Here is a 24,290-nt window from a genome sequence, read left to right as displayed (position 1 = left end):
GGTCCCGTCGCCGCTTGTACTCCCCGTCGACTCAATTGTCTAGATTCAAGGTGCGCGGCTTCCTCACTGGTAGTACTCAGTTAGTTCGCCCCATGACTCTCTGGACACGATCGGACGTAACCCTACTACGCAATATCGAGGGAACGTTGCGCGTAATCTCTACGAGAGTAGGTTTGGCTCAGCTTCTGTGGCTTGGCTAGGTGGTGGGATTGGTGTATGTAGAGTCCTCTACTACTTGACCTCTTCGTCTTCTTCAAAATTTTACTTGGCTCCGCCCTATCCACTTTTCTTTTCGAACGAGCATGCAATGCCTTTTATACTTTAAATGCAAAGCATTTCTTAGCGAACTTCGGCGATATTGAGCTTATATATCTATCTATCTCTCTGTCTGTCTGTCTGTCTGCCTGTCTGTCTGTCTGTCTGTCTGTCTGTCTGTCTGTCTGTCTGTCTGTCTGTCTGTCTGTCTGTCTATCTATCTATCTATCTATCTATCTATCTATCTATCTATCTATCTATCTATCTATCTATCTATCTATCTATCTATCTATCTATCTATCTATCTATCTATCTATCTATCTATCTATCTATCTATCTATCTATCTATCTATATCTCCTGGACGTTTCGATAATTTTATCAAAACCAAAATTGCTATGTCACAAGAAGACTGTAATTATAAGTGACTAGTCATAACATGAAAATCATGAAAAGTATGTCATGAATGTAATGATTTACATTTCCTCATCCTGCTGCTTTTGCGTTTGTTTCGTTCACATGACATGTTGCAAAACTGGTATGCTATTACATGACTGCATGGCGAACACAAGCGACGGACACTAACATAACAATTGTAACGTGCATGTCATGAAACATGACTACATGCCACACTCATGATGTGCTCGTGACCGTTTTGCTATCTTCGCACATGCCGAATTTGGTATTACGGGACGTGAATGAATGACGAAGGCGTGTGACTGGTGAAAACATTATAATCATCAGATGCGTGTCATGCAATAAAATGACTACATGCCACACTCATGATACGCTCGTAGCCGTTTCACTAGCTTTACATATCAAATTTGGTATTATAGGACCGGAATGAATGACGACCATATCTGACGGGTGCAAATGTAATAACAATGAGATGAGGGTTAGAGTGCCTCGAGCGTGCAGCGGAGGCAAATGAACGCATCAAGTCACGTCACACGTGAGACATGACCGCCATCTTGCAGTTTTCTTGAAGAACTAAGCGCGTGCCTCTGAGAAGGGTGTGCGCGCCCGTCTCAGAGGTGATAAGGTATAGAACGCAAGGTGTCGGGAAGGTGTCACCACCTTCCCGACACGCTCGGGAAGGTGGTGGCACATTCCCGAGCGTGTCGCAGCTTCCCGAGCGTGGTGGCACCTTCCCGAGCGAGTCTTATCAAAGCGTTGGAAACACTCACCTTTTCGAGCAAGCGTTGCATGGTCAGCGCAGCACAATAAGCGCTACGGTCCTTAAAATTACTTATGTATGCTTTTTCTAGTGAAAGATGCATATGCAGAATGTATACTTGTTGTTATGGTGTCCCAACCATGCACAATAATTGTTTATTAGTTAACAATTGCAGAAGTATGAACGTGAAGCCTTGAGAAACATCGGTGGGCGCTGCACATGGGGTCGGCGTTTCAAGAACCTGATGCCATTTAAAGTGGACAAACAGACAAATGTACAGACAGACAGACAGACAGACAGACAGACAGACAGACAGACAGACAGACAGACAGACAGACAGACAGACAGACAGAAAGACAGACAGACAGACCAAAATTTTTGCGTCGAACGTCACCAAGGAAGACTATCGTCTTTAAAATCTACGCATCTCCACGAAGTGAATGATGACGAGCGGGCGAATAACAGCTTGTGAGTATTGTGGTCGTCGTGGACGCTTTGCCTTTGGCGGGGGAGAGCACTTTCACAATCGTTTTTATCCATGGTCGAAAAAGAATGTGTGTGCCAGAACGCAGATATTCTGTATCATCGGTAGCGTCATCGTCATGCTGCATGGTGGGTACCTCGCATGTGCAGTGCTGTGATGGCAGCGTCATCAGGAACCTTGGTCGTGCTAACGCACTTATTCTTCGTTTCATCGTCATCGCGTATAGGGGGGGGGCTTTGCATGTGCTCTTTCACAACGGATGATGCTCGACACTAAAGTGTTTCGCCCCTAAAACATTCTTACGTGCACGCATGTGGACTAGTTCTATAAAAAGTTAGAGTGGTGCACTTTATCGATGCTGACGTATGCCTATCAAAGTGTGGTATCGTGCCCTCTCCGCTTTCTTCTGTAGCCATTTTGTTCCGCGTCATTTCATAATACACACGGTCACCAACCCGCCGATCTGTCAATACTGGTTGAATTAGAGCTAGATAAGCTTCCTCATGTTTCTGTGCAACTCCGACATGCGGTATTTATTTGGTGGTAGCTATTACTAAATAACCAGCATTTCAAACTTGTAATTACACTCAAATCAGGCTACACTAAATTCATGTTGCAGTTTCCGCCTTGGAAACTTCTTTAGCGTCCAGAAGGCTGGCGGTAGCTTTAGCGGACTCTTTTTGCACGTTCTCCATCTGCAAGAGAGGGCAATTTAGAACAGAAGCATAAAAATCGGTCTCCTGGAGGCACTGTCTTCAAAAAAGAAATGTTCGTAATTATTGGTAATACTAGTGATAATATTACGCAGCTCAACGTCAATGAAAAACGAGAGCACGTTGTGTTGTTCTTGCGTTCGTAACTTCCTGAAAAACGCTACAAATTTAGGTAGCACGCTGTACCTTCACATGAAACGAAGGCCTTACTATGGGCTGTTTCTTTTTTTTTCGATCTCACGTAGAATAGCGTGTTCGGCATTTTTGATTATTCTACTTTTTCTCTGACGTGCTTGTTGTTAGCTTGCTAGTCAAAACATTTTGCAACAGTGCATATTGAAAGCAAGAACAAAACAGATCATAAGAATAGAGAAACAAACAGTGCTATTCTTACATGCGCACCGCAGCGCTGAAGATAAGGTTAGGTGCCAGCTGTCAAAGCGGTAAGCAATGGGCCCCAAACCAAGCACTGGCAGGCAACCAACCGGATTATTCTATCGAGTACGACCGGTCTCCAATGTATTTATGCGGCACTGCCAAGTTGTCTTTGCTTGCAAGGACAACTTGGCACTTTTACATGCCTGGCATAGTATTATGGTTTTTCTTTATTATAACCAGCAGTGTTGTTCATGCTTCCGATATTTGCTGCTATAGGTCATGATCTCTACGATTTATATGCAATTTTACATATAACTCCATGCGCACGTATATATCTTCGACCCGATATTATACCAAGACAAAAGACATTCGCAGTAATTTGAGAGAGTTATTTGCTCATATGATCGCAACAATCAGGCATCGAGGCCTTCTATTTTAAGGGATGATTTCTCCGACCGTGAGAAATACTCAATGAATGCTTAATAAAATGATGACATAAGAATTGATGGTGTTCACCCTCCAAAAGCTAACGCTATAGATCAGGGTCGTAACTAGAACTTTTCAACCGTTCGAAGGGGACGGGAGCAATTGTTCAGCAACTTTTTACGAGCGTACAAGCATTCATTTGCATGCGTGCGCGTGTACATACTGATTAGATTGGTAAAACATTTAAGGGGGAGGATTTGAGCCCCTACAATTACGTCAGTGTAATATAGCTGAAAGGGCACGTGATATGAAACAGCAATTTAATGACATTACCAGAGAACCACGGCAAAATACAAAATCATGAAACCTCGCACAAACTTTGATGCTCACCAATCTTTAGCTTACTGGCGGCAGCTGAGACCGTTTCAATAATGAGACCTATAATACATGTCACAACAAAGTAATTTTAAGGGTTTTCTTCGGTTCAGCAATAGAGTGCTTAGACGTGAGGCTGACCCACCGAAAAAGACAAAATAATACAGACTGAAATCAAAACGCTCAAGAAAAAGATAAACTTTTATATATGTTCATTGTGTGCAGTCATACTCGGTGCTTACAATCCAGATGTATGTGTCATAAATAGGATGAAGTGCATACTTGTGACTTGAATTATCACAGTGGCAATGCTTTTGTTTGCGGTATCACTCACATTCCATAGGGAATATGTGTTCTATGCAGTGTAATAAATTTTTTTTGTGTGTAGGACTATTGCTACTGAAACAGTGCCGTTCTGATAGCTGCAAACAAAACGTAACAAAGTATTGGCAGTCATATTGAGGGCGAACTTACCGCAATTGGTGTGTCGGGGCGCGAAAGCCCCATCTTTTTCCATAAAAGAATGGACGACTGGTTTAAGTGCTTCGGTTGAGCGGTCGGCTTTTTGTGTTCCCCTACAAAAAGATCATGTACGGGAACCGTATTTGGCAATATCAACAAAGAGATGCTCATGCTGTGGCAGCCTATTGTCATTATTATTCATATAGAAGGGAACAATACTGGAAAATTATTGAAATAAATATCAGGATCTTTACACATCAGAAGTTAAATATTTTTAATGTTCTTGAAAGTTCCATGAAGTGTGGCGTATTGTTGCCAGTTTTCATTCTGACGTGACAATCTCAGTTTCATGTTCAAATTACTTACATAACCGTGACCATGAAGATCCTTATATAAAAAAGTGGTTGGCTTTTTTAGCGTGAAGGTGATTGGCATATTCGAGTGTTCTTTCATCTTACCTACTATGCGTACAAGGTCCCATACGTGCTAAGCTGCACCTACAATAGATGTCAAGGGCTTAAAGTAGTGCTTAAGACTAACGAATCGATTAAAAGAAACTTTTTTGACTTCACAATAACATGATTTTGAAAGATAAGTGACGTGTTCAGGTAAATATTTACCAAGGTTGCGCTAGAACCGAAGACCACCAGATGGTGCTCAGGGATGCAAAGTAAAAACTCTGCATAAAGAAAGCCTCAAGAAGCAAGCGCATTTCTTCTTCCTCGTTACCTGAATGTTGTGCTTATGCGATCAAGCTACTGAAATTGATAGCCGTCTTCTAAAAGCTGTGAAAAACATTTCTCACCTAAAAAACATTTTCGGTAAGAATAAAAAGTACCTCAAGAAAAGGACCATACCTGTTGCAACGCTTATAAAGACACCCAGTATAACTGTTGCGCATGTGCTGATTAGAGAACTCCAAAACGAAGAAAGTCGGAACTGAGTCACTTCAGGCCTGCAGACAAGTCAAATGCATAACGTAATGTGTTATGAATCAACATAATCTACAAAACTAACGCAAGGTTTCAATTATTACCGTTTAGCAAGCCTTTACTGAGGCAGCGCATAGAACTGCCTTGCAACGTTGCTCCCAAAAAATTATCAGTTAGAGACACCAAAGTACACAACCAGAGTGCTGTTGTTCCTGTGTGTGCACGCCTTACCTTCTCTCATAATGAGTTTCAACCAACTAGCTCAGCATTGCGTCATTCTAAGCTGTTTTCAGCATTAGCGACTTGTAGATTCTCGTAATACTTGCCATGATCAGTTGTGAGACAAGGGCGCTGATGGGCTAGTCTAATAAAACAAGGAATCGCCAGCGGACCGTATTTTTCGTCCAATCATTTTAAACGGCGTCCCTTATACGGTCATAGATTATGACGAAAGTCCCTATTCTGTGCAGTGCTGAAGGAAACTTTATGCCGTACATTTGGTGAGTTAGCGCATGAAACTGTTTCAAGTAAAACCACTGTTTCTCGATTGACTGAAGTAGCACTGAACTTCTTGAAGGACTTTTGTAAATCTGATGTACAGTTCAGTATACCCAAGCTCCACTGTGGATTGCAGAATCAATTCTTGTAGCGGCATCTATTCGACTGAAATGCATCACATGTGCTGCAATAATTAGCACAGAAAGTTGTGGACAAAATTTCTACCTGAAATTTCACACCTACACTCAAGCAGTTAACGTCAGTGGTGTCTCGTCACCACTATACTGTGGCAAAGTGAAAACAATCAGCTGAGCAAATATTTCAGCCAGTGAATTTGCCTAATAGTAAATCTTTGCTGGAGATCCTTACTTTTATGCTTATTCTACCAAGTATAGCTAGACTTGACTAGACATGTTACGTAACTACCCGTTACGTGATGTGATTTGACTCCAGAGTGATTTGATGTGATGTGATTTGACTCCATGAATTCCGTAGTCTCTTTGCGTTATACTAAACTCTTTCCGTTACACTAAAGATAAAGAAACGTGTTAGCATTACCGCTAACAAAACAAAAATAGGAGACGTTACTATCGGCGTTACTCCTCAGTTAGAAACCTTAATTACTTCTTCTTCGCCTAAAGAATCTAGAAAGTTATGGTATAAAACTTGCATTTGAATGAAACGTTAGCCAAACAAAAATTTCACCCGAAATACTTAATAAGCGAGAGTAACTGGCACGAGTGTGGTGCATCTACGTATTACTAGAGTTGTCCACTGTTGCCTGAAGAGTTTCACATGTGATGGATTCTAACTCTGTGCCACATTTGTAAACTTTTTTTTTCGAAATGGGTCAATAAACACAAAGCAATCAATTTCAACCTCAAAACTATCAGAGATGAAAATATTACTGCACATAGTAGCAGTATTTGTGACTACCAAAGTCAATGCTGAAATTTGTAGTGATACAGATATGGTTAAATGGCATAAATTATGGAAAAAGTATTTGCACATGTAAAGATACATTTTTTCATCATTGACTTCTATAAGAGCCGCAAATACTGTGACTGCCTATGTAAACATTTATAAGGTCAGCTTCCTTGTTCACGCATTTAATAACCAGAAGCGTAGGTGCAGTTGCAAATACAAAAAAGTAAAATTAACTTTGACCACGAAGTTTATAACAGCGGTAGAGTTAGGCAGGCACCGTTCTGTAATGTAACAAGAAAGAGCTGAATCTAAGGACAGCTGCGTTGCGTTTTAAAGCTTTGATCGGACAGCTTGGCTCACTTATCAACTACGTCCACAGCTACGTTAAATGGGAACTCATCCGAGGCACTATGTATGGTGTTCATGTATGACTTTAGAGAAACAGCCAGTGAGTGCGCTGAAAGGTTGGTCTCCTTAGTCCTGCTAGTGGCGATGCCATGCGGCATCAAGAGTATCAAAACAGTCCCTCATACTGGTTCTCGATTAGGTTCAGAAGGCATTTGCGAAGTAGTCATTCTCTGTTGGGCTGAAACTCACACCTCGTTTTGATATCCGCAAGACGATGAAATTTGGAATGCTTGCTTTTGGCGTTTACATTACCACCAATTGCGATTGTTGTAGTGGTCTCATTTATTTATTATTTCTGTGTATGTTGTTTATTTTTTCATGAACTTTTTTGCTGTACCTACCCGAGGTGCCTCACGAAGAGTGGGCCCAGTTAGGAGACACTTTCTCTTTTTGCCCCTTTCGCGGGCATTTTGTCAAAGTACCCATCTAAATAAATAAAAAATAAACATCACGCTTCACATCATTGACAGTCACCATTAACTTCAAGCTCAATAACAAAGGAGCTGGAAATATAGCAAATTTATTTGGTAATTTCTACAATTTTGTCTCTCTACAGTTCTCCCCCCTTCCCGCGCAAAAAAGATCCCATGTGGTGTAGTTTTGCCAACGCTTGGGTAGCCGGCTGTCGTCCGCCGCCACAGAAAAGTAACGTTCACGCGAGCTCTCAAAAACGCGCCCTACAAGTAGAATGAGCTTGGAGTAAGACGGCGAATATAGGTAAACGAATATGAAGGTAAATGAAGTAAAACGTCGCATAACAGCTCACGTTACCAAAAAATGTAATGAAAGTACGTTACCCGTTACAGCTTCGAAACAGAAATGATACGTTACATAGTAACTGAGAAAAGTCACAGCTTTGCCACAAGGTCGAAGCAATGTATGTGATAGGAACCCATCGCACTCGTATACGAAGTAAGGCTAAGAGATTTAGGAACTATACGAAATGTAGTGAACGCGGTCAAATGTGCGTTGAGCTGCGGCGTTTCTCACACGCGCAGCTGCCCATTCTTCTTGTGTCTGGGCACGTATGCGAGCCTGCCTTGCTTTAGCGCTACCAATATTCTGTGGAAGCTGTTCCGCAGGTGGTCGTACGCACGGGGTGGCATCACAAAGGCCGCACTACCTGCACCGTATTCGCCGGAGTTTGTCCGGCATTTACTTCTTTGGTGTCAGTAGTCGTCGACGATAACGGTGACGGTGGTGAAAAGTAGAGTTCTAATGCACTTCACCAAACGGTCACCTATGACTGTTCCAGACATTATAGTGTGGGCGTCGACTCCGGAAGCAACTGCATGGTGGGAGAAGCTTACTTTTTTGCTTGTTTCTTGATATATGGCTCTCACACCCCACAAGAGCATAATCCCACCTTTTGGTGGAACTATCTATCCCATTTTTTTTGTGCTGCATGACTTCAAGCTGAACAAGCAGGCTTTGTTAATATAGAAACGAGAAAAAAGGAAGGCATGGAGGTTAACCAGATGCTAGTATCCGGTATGCTACCCTACACGGGGTTGGGGAATAGGGGGTTGAAAGAGAAAGAGAGAGCTAAAATATAAATAAGAGCAAAACACCGACACACACGCACACACAAAATCAGTCAGCTCAGAGGCGTTCCGACAGGCCAGTAGTCACGGCTTTTTTCTGTGACGACGAGTAATGACGATGGCGCAGTATACTAAAGAGAGGATCATGCGTAAAGAGAGGCTCATTCCAAAGAGCCATGGAGCGTTGGCGAGCAAGCATGCGGAGCCTCCTAGCAGCGTCCGTCCTTGAGAGAGGTATAGACTGGTTGTTGTCTTGTGTATGGGCTGAACGGGCAGCTTGATCAGCTCTTTCGTTACGGATAATTTCATAGTGGCTTGGCAGCCACTGAATTATAACGTGGTGCCCTTTCTCTGTTATATGGTGTAGCGATTCTGTTGTTTCAAATACCAACTGCTCGTGTGGACCACGGCGTAGATTTGACAAAAGTGACTGCAGTGCCACCTTGCAGTCGCAGAAAATCGTCCACCGTTGCGTGCTTTGGTCGTTAATAAAACGCAGTGCAGCGCGAAGCGCTGTAAACTCTTCTGCCGTTATTGTGGTTGCATGAGCTGTCCTGAATTTGATGGTTGTGGCGTGAGTTGGAATAACGACCGCTGCAGTTGAGCTGTTTGGCCGGTCGGAGCTGTCGGCATAGACGTGGGTGCAGTCTTGGTACTTTTCGTACAGCAGATGTAAAGCCAGCTGCTTGAGGGCTGGTATTGAGAAATCTCGTTTTTTCTGCATGCCTGGTATTGTCAGGTTGATGAATGGCTGTTTGAGGTTCATAGGAGGAATTGAAGGTCTCGCCGCGGGCGTAAAATCAGTTGGTAGGGAGTCACCATCTGTAGTTATTGTTCGACAAAAGGAAGTATGTCTATCCGCTGGTAGAGAGGCGAGGTGGTGATGAGGAGTCCGGCCCACATGCCTTATGTTTGTCCTCAAAGCTTCAATTTCAATATGGGTCTGCACGAGGTGGCCTTTGGATAAAGCTATAGTCGCCACTGTTGAGGCACCCTGAGGCAGACCTAGGCATATTCGAAGCACCTGTGCCTGAACGGTTTGTATCATGCGTCGACTTGTTTGGCTGGCGTTTGATAATGCAGGCAGACTGTATCGTAAAAAAAAATTCCGCCATATCCACGAAGTGAATGATGATGAGTGGGCGAAGCTCCGGAGGTAAACCTGGTAAACCATGAATCCTCTGTACATTTTGCCCACTCAATTTTATTACATCGCTCCCCCTAGCGTACGTCGCCGCACTACATCGAACGATTGCCTTCAACCAAGAACACGCGCCATATGTGACATCATTCCTATTATATAAGATCTCGCGTCTTTCATCAACTACAAGTACCGCTTTCTAGTTTATAACATCTTGCATCTTTTCATCATCAGCTACAAGTACCACCATCTAGTAAACACTACAAGAACTAAACGAGAGGTGGCTACATACAGGAGACGGTACCGCCATCTAGTGAACACTGCAAGAACTAAACTAGAGGTGGCTACATACAGGGGACGGTACCGCCATCTAGTGAACACTGCAAGAACTAAACTAGAGGTGGCTACATACAGGCTACAGGGGACGCACAGCCCACGCCCTAAGGAACTTCGCCCCTAAAAGCCAAGGAAAAGTACCCTGTACAGTCGTAACATAGCATTAGGCTGCATTCCCCAAGTCTTTCCAGAGAGAAACTTGAAAAGATGGCATATGCCTGTCAATCGCTTTTTCAAATATGACACATGAGGGCTCCATGATATGTCTCTGTCGACTATGACACCCAGAAATTTGTGAGATTTACGATATGGTTTATTTTGACCGTTAATTGACACTGTAATTCGTCATGGGTTTGCGCGTAAATACCAGAAGAACGCACTTTCCGGAGGAAATTTCCAGGCCTCGATTACAGAGATACAATGCAGTTGCAGTAGCAGCTCTCTGTATTCTTGCTCGTAACTGCAGGCGAGTTACCGCAGATGTCCAGATGGAGATGGCATCAGCGTATGTTGATAGATAAATATTGTTTGGTAGGTGCGTATGGAGAGCGATTAGTGTTATATTGAATAGCACGGGGCACAGTACACCACCCTGAGGGTTGCCACGACAACTGAAATGTGCAGACATGTTCCCAGCCTCCGTAGTCGCAAAAAAGGATCGCATTTAGAGATAACTGCGTATCCACTTAAACATTCGACCACCCACTCCAATCTGTTCTAGTGCGGTAAGGACGGCTTCATGTGCAATGTTATCAAAGTCCCCTTTGACGTCAAGGAACAGAGAAGCGCAAAGACGCTTATGGCCTTTCTCTTGTTCAACGTACGTGATTAGGTCGATGACGCTATCGATCGATGATCGACCACGTCGAAAGCCGGCTATGGCATTTGGGTAGATCTCATGGTACTCCAAGTACCACTCGAGTCGGCCGAGAATCATTCTCTCCATCATTTTACCCACGCAACTAGCCAATGCGGTCGGGCGATAGGAGGAGAGTTCCAATGGTGATTTGCCAGGTTGTAAAAGTGGTACAAGACGACTGGTTTTCCAACTTAAGAGGACAGGGCCCTCAGCCCAACAATCATTATATAGCTGAAGTAGAGCTATTCTCTCGCGCTCACCCAAATGACACAGGGCTCTGTAGGAGATTCCGTCAGGTCCTGGTGTGGAGGTACGTTTGCATGAAGCGAGTGCTGCCTTGAGCTCCTGAATCGTGAACGAGAAGTCTATACAGGAATCACGTGGTGGCGGACAACTGTTGGAAAGTGGTGAGCTGCTAAGTGCTGTAGTTTGTCCTAAAAATCTGGTGCAGAACTCTTCAGAACGTCCACATCTGGTCAATTTTGGTAAAGGGGTAAGGCCTTGAATGGTGACTTCTGAATGGGGGATGACCGCAAACCTCTTACAATCCTCCATATCTGCGATAAAGGCTCACGAGGGTCGAGTGACTCGCAGAAAGTAATCCAGCGTTGGAATTCTAGCTTGTCCAACCAACGTTTGATCATCTGCATACGTCTAGCAGTCCGTAAATCTTCTATGTCCTTCGTGTGCCGGTACCTTCTTTCAGCTTGTCGTCGCAAGGCTCGAAGCCGCTCCAGCTCTATGTCAATGTTCATGATTCTTACAGGGCATGAGATCATACACAGTCTCTTTTACAGTGTTCTTGATGGCCTCGTGTAAATCGGAGATGTGTTCTTAGCATTGGTCTTCCATACGAGACTGAAAGTTTTTACAGTCCACTCTTTTAACTATGTCGTGTACTTTAGGAGGCGACAATCCTCTGATCTTGACGTACGTTGAAATGTGATCACTCCCATGCGTTTCTATATCCATAAACCATTCAGTATGTTTCACTAGGCTTCGCGAAACAAAAGTCAAGTCGAGACAGCTACTGTATGTGGAGCCACGTAAAAATGTAGGACTGCCATCGTTCAGTAACCAAAGTTTGTTGTCGGAGGCAAAAGACACCAAGTTTCTGCCCTTCATGTTGGTATTCTGACTTCCCCATATAGTATGATGATCTATGATGATGACGCTTTGTTAATGTTTCTTTTCTCTCTATTGACAGTAATACAGCAATAAATGGTATATATATATATATATATATATATATATATATATATATATATATATATATATATATATATATATATATATATATATATATATATATGTATATGTATATATATATAAATATATATATGTATATATATATATATATATATATATATATATATATATATATATATATATATATATATATATATATATATATATATATATATATATAGTAACGACTGTAGCAGCCTCACAACAATGATGTTCTCTTTACACGGTTTATTAAGGGGAACTTGTGCCCAAAGTTAACGACGCACAGCAATCAAGAAGATCCAAGGGTAGTAGTCCTCCTGAGCTTCTGCCTCGAGCATCCTCGTTCTCTTCTTCACGCGCGTTGGCTTTTCGGCGGAGTACCGGGCGCATGCAGGGCCGGCTCGTGCATTGCGGCTGGCTTCGTCACTCGTAGTCGTGCCGTTAGCGTTTCTCTGGTTCCCAACGCCCGCGTTGCGCAGAACAATGGTAATTTCCTGTGGCATTATCCCCCCTCTCAAGAGGCATCGCCCCGATGCTTTCGATGATAATGTATGCAGCGTTTCCATCTCGGAAGGTTTGTAAGAGTGAAATGGTTGTACAGCAAGAAAGTGGGGTGGCTAGTCTTCGTACCGGTCGTAGTACGGTTTCGTGCGCACAATGTGTACACGCTCGGTGGGGTTGCGTCGTTTAGAATGCCCATGTCCTGTAGGCTTGACTTCATAAACAAGGTCGCTGAGTCGTTGTACTACGTCGCAAGGACCAAAATATCGACAAATGAGTTTTTCAGACAGGCCTCGTCGTCGTACTGCGGTCCATATCCACACTTTGTCACGAACTTCATACCGTGTTTCACGTCTTCCTCGGTTGTAGCGGTCGGCATCGATTCGTTGTTGGTGACATATTTGGTACCTTGCTAATTGGCGGGCCTCCTCCGCTCTCTATATATAGTCATCGAGATCATCTTGATCTATAGCTAACATAGCGTCCAGTGTAGTGGTAACTACACGACCGTAAACTAGTTGAAACGGGGTAATCTTGGTAGTCTCTTGTACGGCGGTGTTATAGGCGAAGGTGACATATGGTAAAATTTCGTCCCACTTTTTGTGTTCGACGTCCACATACATAGATATCATGTCAGACAGAGTTCTGTTAAGGCGTTCAGTCAGGCCGTTGCTTTGAGGGTGATATGCGGTAGTTTTCCTGTGAACAGTGTGGGTCATGTTCAGCAGGCATTCTATGAGTTCCGCCGTGAAACACGGTCCGCGATCGGAGATTACAACAGTTGGAGCTCCATACCGTAGCACTATGCTCTGTACAAAGAATTTGGCGACCTCAGCTGCCGTTCCTCAATGCAAGAAATCTGTTTCCACGTATCTCGTTAAATAATCAGTCGCTAAAACGATCCACTTCTTGCCAAGTAAAGATGTTGGGAATGTTCCAAGGAGGTCCATTCCAACTTGTTGGAAGGGTGCTTTCTTTGGGTCTATCGGGTGCAGAAGGCCCACTGGTTTAGCACGAGGCGCTTTCCGTCTTTGGCACTCGCGGCATGTTCTGACATAGCGCTGTACTGAAGACAATAGCTTGGGCCAATGATAGTGCTGACTGATTCGTGCAAGCGTTCGAGTGACCCCCAAATGTCCAGATGTAGGCTCATCGTGGCACGCTTGTAATATTTCTTGCCGCATAGTTGCGGGAACGACAAGCAGAAACTTTTCACGGTTGGGCTTAAAGTTTCTCTTGTAGAGGACATTTCCTCGGAGGCAGAACGATGCGAGGCTTCGAGAAAATCGACGAGGTACTTGTACGTGAGCTGCTTTCAGGTGTTTGATGAGCGGGAGCAATTCTTCGTCCGCATGTTGAATTTAAGCTATCTGAGAAGCCTCGACAACAGCCACGAATGGAAAGTTCTCTTCATCTGATAGTGCTGTGTCTGCAGGTGCCCGTGACAAACAGTCGGCGTCGGTATGCTTCCTGCCAGATCGGTATACCACAGTTATGTCAAATTCTTGCAGTCTGAGGCTTCACCTTCCTAGTCGTCCGGACGGGTCCTTGATGTTGGCGAGCCAGCAAAGGGCATGGTGATCGCTGACTGCCTTGAATGGTCTACAGTACAAGTAAGGCCGAAACTTACTGATGGCCCAGATGACGGCAAGGCATTCTTTCTCTGTGACCAATTATTTGGTCTCCGCCTTTGTTAGAGTCCGGCTGGCGCATGCTATCCCCTTTTCTTCGCCATTCTGCCACTGTATTAGGATGCATCCTAGGCCGATGTTGCTGGCGTCTGTGTGTATTTCTGTGTCAGCTGTTTCATCGAAATGGGAGAGGATTGGGGGCACTTGCTACCGTTTTCTTAATTCGTTGAAGGCGCATTGTTGCTCTGTTTCCTATGGGAAAGGTACATCTTTTCTCGTACGTTTCGTCAAGGGTTCTGCAATCTGCGAGAAATTTCTGACAAATCGTCGGTAGTAAGCACAGAGACCTAGGAATCTCCGTACTGACTTTTTGTCTGCTGGCACCGGGAACCTTGCAACGGCGTCTGTCTTTTCGGGATGAGGGCGCACACCGTGGGCACTGACAACGTGCCCAAGGAATCGAAGTTCTTCGAAACCGAATTGGCACTTCTCTGTCTTGAAGGTTAATATCTGCCGAACGGACTGCTTCTAACACTGTTCGCAGGCGCTTGATATGCTCCTCGAAAGTAGCGGCGAAGATGACCACGTCGTCAAGGTACAATAAGCAACACTGCCACTTCAATCCGGAAAGTACAGTGTCCATCATGCGTTGGAACGTTGCTGGCGCACAACATAGACCAAAAGGTAGAGCCTTGAATTCATGGAGTCCCTCCGGGGTAACAAAAGCAGTCTTCTCGCGATCACGTTCATTAACTTCCATCTGCCAGTATCCACTTTTCAGATCTAGTGATGAAAAGAACTTCGTACACCGAAGTCTGTCTAATGTGTCGTCAATACGCGGCAGGGGATATACATCCCGTTTAGTCACAGCATTTAATTTCCGGTAGTCGACGCAAAACCTTAGCGTGTTATCCTTCTTTTTGACAAGTACTAAAGGAGAAGCCCACGGACTGCTAGAAGGTTGAATAACATCATCTTCAAGCATCTCCTGTACTTCATTCTTGATGACTTCCCTTTCTTTTGGTGAAACGCGGTACGGGTGCTGGCGTACTGGCCTGGTTGTCTCGTCTGTTACGATCCTGCGTTTTGCAATGGTTGTGCGTCGTACCTTTGAACTATTGGAGAAACAGCTGCTGAATTCCCGTACAAGGTCGTACAGCTGTTGACCTTGGATCGCTGAAAGATTGGGATTTACGGATATTACGTCGCAGACATCAGATGTTGGTTTCATATCCGTTGACGTTGTTTCAACCTGCCAAGTTTTGTGCCTTCACAAACCTCGTGAAGAAAGGCTATGGCTGTCCCCTTTGCGATGTGCTAGAATTCGTTCCCAAAATTTGTCAGGAGGACGTCTGCGTACCCGTTTCGTAGCTGGATAATCCCTCGTGCCACACAAACACCTCTTTTCAGGAACACATCCATGTTGCTGTCTGCCACACCTTCGTAGTCACTAAACGTATCATTTCTGACTAGAACCATTACACTGCTCTGCGGTGGTACAGTCACATCATCATTGACGATGCGCAGTCGAGTGGTGTATTGCTCGTCTGCTCGAGCTGCCTTTATAGCTTGTTCCGTCGAAAATGATACGCTGGACCTCTGCAAATAATAATGGCACCATTTGCTTGCAGAAAATCTTTTCCGAGTATAACTTCTCTCGAACATACGGGCAGGACAACAAAGTCACCAACGTAAGTGAAACCTCGTATCTCAACTCTTGCAGCGCATCTGCCGAGAGGCGTAATAAGGTGACCGCCTGCCGTACGTACCTGAGGTCCACTCCATTTGGTCAGAACTTTCCTGAGGCACTTCGCTAAATCGTAGCATATCACAGAGTAATCCGCACCAGTATCGATTAGAGCCGTGACCTCTAGCCGGTCAATTACCAACGGCAAGTCTGAAGTTATCTTCTCATTACTGCACTTCTTTACCTGGAGACAGTCGTCGTCGTCGTCACGCTGGTGTCGCAGTGGAGGATCTTCGTATTTTGAATCACCAGCGGCCTCGCCTCCACAGGTCGCCCACTTCAGTTTCCCGGGTTTGGACTACGCGAACGATGCCTAGGTGCGTTTGGAAAGGAACGTGGGCTTGGCGAGCGCTGACGTAGAGGGGATGGTGACCGCGGTTGGTGACGACGATGCAGGTCGAAGCTCTGACGTGAGCACAGGTATTCCTCGATGTCGGACGGCCTTTCGCCATTTCGTGGACACGGTGCGTTTACCACAAATCTTTGAAGACCAGCTTGACGATATCGGCAAAACCGGTAAAGATGGCCAGCCTCTCCACAATGGAAGCACAGGGGTCTACGTTCCGCATCTCGCCATACATCGCTTTTCCGAGGTCTTGTCTCTGTCGGAAGAGGTGCGCTGCGAGTTGCCTCTATGATATTTCGCGGGCTACGTGTTGTCGGTGCGTAAGTACCAGGTGTCTCGATAGGCCCACAGTGGACAGCAGGCCGCCTGAGCACCTCAGAATAAGTTACAGCGCGTCGTGTCGGTGGTGCATCTTTTTGGGTCTCCCGTATGACCTGCCGAATTTCTTCTCGGACAACATCCGCAATAGACAGTTCCGGTGAAGCGGGTGGCTGCAGCTTGCTTAGTTCCTCACTGACAACTGACCGGACGAGCTCCCGCAGAGTGTCAAGGTTATCGACAACATTTGCCGAGAAGACCCCTGCTGATGTACAGGCTACGTCACGATTGTATTGCCAGGCTCTCTGCTGCAGTGTCGTTTCTATTGTTGTTGCTTCCAACCGAAACTCAGCAACAGTGCGCGGCGGATTGCGAACGAGTCCCACGCACAGCTCTTGTTTTATTTACCCCATGCATGAGATGACGCACCTTCTTGTCTTCAATCATGTTGGGATCAGCTCGCTTGAACAGGCAGGACATGTCTTCTATGTACATAGCGACAGTCTCATTTGTGCGTTGATTCCGTGCACGAAGAGCTGCTTCTGCCTTTTCCCGATGTTTATTGTTGCCAAACGTACACAGTAGCTGCCGCTGGAACTCTTCCCAGGACGTCAAAGATGCGTCGTGGTTTTCGTACCACACTCGCACTGCATCTTCCAAACACACGTACACGTTGCGCAACTTGCCTGCATCGTTCCATTGGTTTATGTTCGCCACCCTCTCGAAATGATCCAGCCAGTCTTCGGCGTCCTCGAACGGGTCACCATGGAACACCTTCGGTATGACGGGCTGGCTGACAATGAGCTGTGATGGTGCAACTTGGCTAGTCATGGTGGTGGCGTTTCTTGTTCCGTCGCTGATGCCCTTGGCACGGGGGGAAGTGGTCCAAATTCAGTGAGTCCCCTCGAATACGGCGACTGATTTATTGATGCACCGGCGTCAGCTCCACGGCTTGCGGATGGTCAGGGCTTGGACTTCGCTCTCTCGTGGGGGTTGGAATCATCTACCCCGCACCTCCACCAGAAAATGTAACGAATGTAGCAGCCTCACAACAACGATGTTCTCTTTACACGGTTTATTAAGGGCGAACTTGTGCCCAAAGTGAACGACACACAGCAATCAAGAAGATCCAAGGGCGGTAGTCCTCGTGAGCCTCTGCCTCGAGCACCCTCGTTCTCTTCTTCGCGCGCGTTGGCTGTTCGGCGGAGTACCGGGCGCATGCAGGTCCGGCTCGTGCATTGCGGCTGGCTTCGTCGCTCGTAGTCGTGCCGTTAGTGTTTCTCTGGTTCCCAACGTCCACGTTGCGCGGAGCAATGGTAATTTCCTGTGGCAATATATATATATATATATATATATATATATATATATATATATATATATATATATATATATATATATATATATATATATATATATATATATATATATATATATATATATATATATATATATATATATATATATATCGCCGTTGTTGATATGAACTACATCAGTGGCACGGCAGAGTTGGTTAATGCGCCCCGTGCCGCAGGTGTTGGCGTGGTGCCAAGTAGGTCGTGCCGCTTCTGTGTGCTCTCGTGCCGCTTCCCTTGCAGTGCGTGCTGACGTCATTCTCTTTCTCCTGCCGTGCGCTAGCCACGGCGCCCGCTGCAGCCGCCTCGTTAATTAAAAGCTCAACACCTGCCGCGACCACCACTGGTTACACCGCCTACTCGTCGGTTCACACGCAGTAAACCTGACACGCACCTACCTTAGGCGTTGAAACATATCTGTACGTGTCGCCTACAGGACCTAGGCCAGCCATCGCCTCAAAATAATGTTTCAGCGCTCACGTTAGCACCCACGTTAGCGCCTCTCAACCCAAAAAGCCGCAAGCGCCCAACGACGCTCCTTCGCATCCCAAAAGAGTTCTCTTTGGGGAAATCGTCAAATGATTTCTTCTCTTTGATTTTTCTTTGTGCCTTCAATATATATTATACATATGCATCCTTATACTTATCCGGGTCATGATGGCGATGGTGATGGCAACGGCAGCGGCAATAATTAGCCGAGAGTGTCCATATAACTGCTATCGCATTAAAAGTAACACGTTACCATTAGCAACGCTCCTCATAACGTGTTACTGCCAATATCATTCTAGTAAAAGTGACTAGATGTTACGTTATTCATAGTGGGAACATCCCTCGGGAGTACCTATTACGCAATGTTGTGTGATTTTTGTAACCTGCCTAAATAATTGCGTTAGTTTAAGCAACGTGACTAGATGTCCCAAGATATTTCGTGATTTTAGTCAGGTGAGCAGTTATGTGATGTTACAGATTTTAGTCATGTCGCGATGTTAAACCAGGCTCGTAACGAGGTGGACATATATAAATATTCGTCATGACCTTTCCGTAAAACCATTCCGACTAGCACCTGGCCCCAAAAAAATATTGACCCCCTCCCCCCCCCCCACAACAAGCCTTCAGGGAGCACACTCGGACTACTGCAAAGCCGTTCGTATCCCACTCCTCGTCCCTTAATAGGATAAACCCGGGCTATTCGCACTTGAAGTGTGCCCGTGAGTCGTGTTGTGATGTTCTCTTTATCACATGCTCTAGTAGTGCCAAGCCCTTCATGCCTCTCCATCCGCCATGAAGGAGCAATGAAATGCATATTAGAAGGGCAGCAGTGTCCGCACTGATTGTGAGGCCGTCCAGAGGGCCCACGCATCTTGGCGAAACTTCGACATCCAGTCTAATCGTGGGCGAATCTAAGGGGGGCGCTTGATTTGAGAGGGCCTCTGGCACCCCTGACTATCAGTTCCACAGGGCTACAATAAAGCTCTTGTCACGTCATGTTTCTCTCTTGTCACATGACTCCTTGCTTTAGATATAGATACGTGAGCGTTGTTACGTGATTTGAAGTCGCGTGGCTAGTGATGTTACGGGGTGTTACGCGAGTTAAGTCACGTACATTCGTATCATTTACCTTGAATGATTTCAGCGCTACTGAATTGCAGAAGTCATTAGGGCCTTTTTCAAGCCGTTCTCCGTGATTTCGATAGAGACAAAAATGCTGTAGGCCCCTGCGCTCCAATTTGAGTGCATGTTACAGAACCCGAGATGGCCGAAACTTCCGGAACCTCCCACAATGGCGTCTTTAATAAACATGTGGTGGTTTTTGGAAAGTAAACCCCAGATTTTAATAAAAAATATTATTAGGCCGTTCTATCTCCTTTTAGGTTTGGTGGGCTTCCAGTGTTTTTCTGATAAAAAAAATTGCATTGAATTGATGAAAACTTGTCAACACCGTATGTTACGATTTTTTGAGTAGTGTGAGCAGTTGTGGAATGATGTTTCACGATTAACGTCCCCTCACTCGTTGTTAAATGATTCTACGTTATTTTAAGTACCGCAACAAACTACCCCATAAGAAGGGTGGCAGTATGCGCTAGTTCGTAGGACATGACAATAGTTAGAGCGCGAGAACAGAACGACGACAAAGAGACAAGAAGGAGACGAGCGCCAACTTCCAACTGAGTTTATTGCGCAGAGCACGAGAACGTATAGAGGAGAAAGTAAACCATGTGACAAAAACCATGTGACAGAAAGAGCAAGCACGTACTCATGTTCTTGTGACATCAGCTTAGCATGTGACGTGAGCCATGTGACATCAGCTTAGCGTGTAGCCATGTTCTTACGTGACACGCATCTCATGATTTTCATGTTTGCACCAATGACATACCTTCGTCATTCATTTACGTCCCGTAGTACAAAATTTTATGTATGGGAGCTTGCGAAACGACCAAGAGCGCATCATGAGTTTGGCATGTAGTCATGTTGTTACATGGCACGCCTCTCTTAATTTTAATGTCTTTTGCACCAGTCACATACCTTCATCATCCATTCACGTCACGTAATACTAAATGTAATATATGTTAAGATAGCGAAACTTCCGCAAGCCCATCACAAGCTTGGCGTGTAGTCGTGATCTAACATGACACGTATTTCATGACCACCACGTTTGCACCAGTCATATACCTTCGTCATCCATTCACGTCCCGAAATACCAAATTTGTTGTTTGTGAAGCTAGCGATATGGCCGCGAGCGCATCATGAGTGCGACATGTGGTTTTTTTGTTAGATTACAGGCCTGTCATGATTATCGGGTTTGGAGATGTCATTTACATGTGTCAATCATTCACGTCACGTGATAACAAATTTGGTACACGTGAAGCTAGCAAAATGGCCGCGAGCGCAACATAAGCTTAGCATGTAGTCAGGTTCTTACATGAGACGCATTTCATGATTATCATGTTTGCACCAATCACATACCTTCATCTTTCATTCACGTCCCACAGTACGAAATTTGGTGTATGTGAAGCTAGCGAAACGACCAAGAGCGCATCATTAGTGTGGCATGTAGTCATGTTGTTACATGACACCCGTCTATTAGTTTTATGTCGCCCCGCCGCGGTGGTCTAGTGGCTAAGGTACTCGGCTGCTGACCCGCAGGGCGCGGGCTTGAATCCCGGCTGTGGCGGCTGCATTTCCGATGGAGGCGGAAATGTTGTAGGCCCGTGTGCTCAGATTTGGGTGCACGTTAAAGAACCCCAGGTGGTCTAAATTTCCGGAGTCCTCCACTACGGCATCTCTCATAATCATATAGTGGTTTTGGGACGTTAAACCCCACATATCAATCAATTAGTTTTATGTCTTTTGCACCAGTCACATAGCTTCATCACCCATTCACGTCACGTCATACTAAATGTGGTACATGTGAAGATAGCGAGACGGCTGCAAGCGCATCATGAGCATGGCATGTAGTCATAATCTAACATGACACGCCTCTCATGACCATCATGTTTGCACCAGTCATATAGCTTCGTCATCGACTCACGTCCCGAAATACCAACTTTGGTGTATGTGAAGTTAGCGAAATGGCCACGAGCTCAATATGAGTGTGGCATGTAGTCATGTTGTTACATGACACGCATCTCATGACCATCATGTGTGCACCAGTCATATACCTTCGACATCCACTCACGTCCCGAAATACCAAATTTGATGTATGTGAAGTTAGCGAAACGGCCACGAGCTATTTATGAGTGTGGCATGTAGTCATGTTGTTACATGACACGCATCTCATGACTTTCGTGTTTGTGCTAATCACATACCTTCGTCGTATATACACGCCCAGTACCACCAAATTCGGTATATGTAAAGCTAGTGAAACGGCTTGGAGTCTACCATGAGCGTGGCGCGTAGTCATGACTCATGACTTACATTACATGCGCGAATGATTTCCACGTAAGGGTCTGTCACTTGTGTTAGCCACGCAGTCATGTCATGCTATGCTAATTTTGCAGCATGTTATGTGAACGGAACCACCGCTAGAGCAGCAAAACCATGAAATGTAAATCATGACATTTAGGACATACATGTCATGATAGTCATGTTATGGCTAGTCAGTAACGCTCTTCATACAGTCATGTTACGCCATACCAAATTTGGTATTGATACCAATAAAGAAATGGCCAGGAGAGCTAAAAGTGGTAGGCAGATAGATAGATAGATAGATAGATAGATAGATAGATAGATAGATAGATAGATAGATAGATAGATAGATAGATAGATAGATAGATAGATAGATAGATAGATAGATAGATAGATAGATAGATAGATAGATAGATTCAAAGTCGCCGAAGTTCGCTAAGAAATACTTGGCATTTAAAAGAGCCGACAGGCTTGTTCGTGAAATTAGCATGCGAGCACCGGTCGCAACCTTCGAGCAACTTACAGGAACTCCACGCGCCATCCTCGAAAATCAAGCAGGAAAACGACAAAGATACAGTCATTCTCATCCAAATCCTTCTAGAGAACACGCGTGAGATCGGCGTCGAGTACATACCAACTCGCACCTTTCCTTACAAAAAACTACACACCACATCAATCCAACAATATATGCATGCAACTGTCTGTGCTGTGGCGAACGGCCAAGTTTCGCCCACACTACATGGGATTGCGAATCACGGCCCCACAACGTCTGTTCTCGCCTTTTGGGGACAACATCTCGACGGAGGCTGTGGGAGACCTGGCTTACAAGCAAGGATCGGTAAGCCACCAGGCTTTGTTCGGTCAAGCCCGGCGAGCCACAAAGGTCAGTCGATGATGATGATTTGTGGGGTTTAACGTCCCAAAACCACTATATGATTATGAGAGACGCCGTAGTGGAGGGCTCCGGAAATTTTGACCACCTGGGGTTCTTTAACGTGCGCCCAAATCTGAGCACACGGGCCTACAACATTTCCGTCTCCATCGGAAATGCAGCCGCCGCAGCCGGGAATCGAACCCGCGACCTGCGGGTCAGCAGCCGAGTACCTTAGCCACTAGACCACCACGGCCGGGCACAAAGGTCAGTCGAGCCTAAGATGGAGGACTCCACTCCCTTGTCCATAAATCTTTTAGCGAATAAAAAGACAGCTTTTTCTCTCCGAATCCCGCCTTTTCCCCTCACAGGGCTCTGGGGGTGTTTTCATAACATGGGAGCGGCAATATCAAGTATTGCATCATTACACTAATGAGCGCCGACAGAAAACGCTTCTGTAGTCTCAGCACAGTGGCGTGGCGATTCAATTCGTTGACGACAAAATGCCGTGATTGGCCGTTCACATCGCGCTAGTGTTTAACGGCTCGTTGCAAGAGTAAATCAACTCCACTTCATCAAGGTGCTCGAAAAGCGAATGAAGAAGACTCCACAGCGAGCACTCGCAACAGATGGATATGCTGATTTGCCTGCGCTGCGCCAAGTGACGACGACTGGATACAATCGCAGTATACAACAGCAAACGACAACCCGACCCCTTTAAGTGCTCCTTCCTTAATAAATCTACACTCTGACCCAGCCTAAATGCGATTGACATAGGACAATGACGCTTGTTTATATTTCGCGTTCTATGGCGACATCGCTTCAATGACATTTTCTGAAACTAGCCATGTTAGGACCTCGTGTTCGTAGAAGATTATTGTATAGCATTCTTATTGATATCAGCGTCTACAAATGACGTACGCACTAACACTGTCCAGCTCTACGACGTGACGGTGAGATGGGGCGGGAACCTAAAACCGGCATCAACACTTGTGTCTTCGTTATGCGTGCTTTGTCGCTCAGCAAGCATCTATTCAGGGTAAGGCTAGTACTTTCGCTATAATGAATCTGTTGCAACAAACATGTTATTTTTAGTGTCCTTTGAGGAATGCATGAATAAGTGAGCGTGATTGAGAGAGCTGCAGTTTTCATTGTTTATCACCCACCTCGGTGTCGACAGTACAGTTGTGATGTTTGATAGGGTGCCAATGTTTTCTGGGCAGTACTCGAGCGTAACAGGCATTGGAGGAGGTTTCGTTCCACTTTGCAGAGACTGCCACACGACCACCAGTTGGAAGCCTATCATAAGCAGCGTCGAAATTCCAGCACCCTAGATTGAAGCAAGGACGAAAAAGCAAATTTCAAGGTGTGTAGCTAAGAAACAATGATCTCTGAAGTGCTTGAGTCGTGTACGGGCCTTCATATGCTAACACAAGCGTTCGTTTCTTCTGAAACTAATGCAACACTTGTCTTAC

The 24,290-nt window shown here is 45.2% G+C and overlaps 1 protein-coding gene across 1 annotated transcript in view; it reads right to left on the bottom strand.

Moving 5' to 3' along the window:
* Positions 1 to 2,420: 2,420 nt before the first annotated feature.
* The window catches only part of LOC119173345 (sodium-coupled monocarboxylate transporter 2-like), a 91,906-nt gene continuing 70,036 nt past the window's right edge, over positions 2,421 to 24,290 (bottom strand). The window contains exons 6-9 of the mRNA XM_075894243.1: positions 23,982 to 24,145; positions 5,126 to 5,223; positions 4,281 to 4,381; positions 2,421 to 2,609 (exon numbers count right to left, since the gene is read on the bottom strand). Coding sequence (XP_075750358.1) covers positions 2,523 to 2,609; positions 4,281 to 4,381; positions 5,126 to 5,223; positions 23,982 to 24,145 — 450 coding nt within the window. The 3' untranslated portion in view covers positions 2,421 to 2,522. The remainder of the gene's footprint in view (positions 2,610 to 4,280; positions 4,382 to 5,125; positions 5,224 to 23,981; positions 24,146 to 24,290) is intronic.

Source organism: Rhipicephalus microplus, chromosome 5, assembly GCF_043290135.1.
Source record: "Rhipicephalus microplus isolate Deutch F79 chromosome 5, USDA_Rmic, whole genome shotgun sequence".
Classification (NCBI taxonomy): Eukaryota; Metazoa; Arthropoda; class Arachnida; order Ixodida; family Ixodidae; genus Rhipicephalus; species Rhipicephalus microplus.
This window is presented reverse-complemented; position numbering and strand designations above follow the sequence as displayed.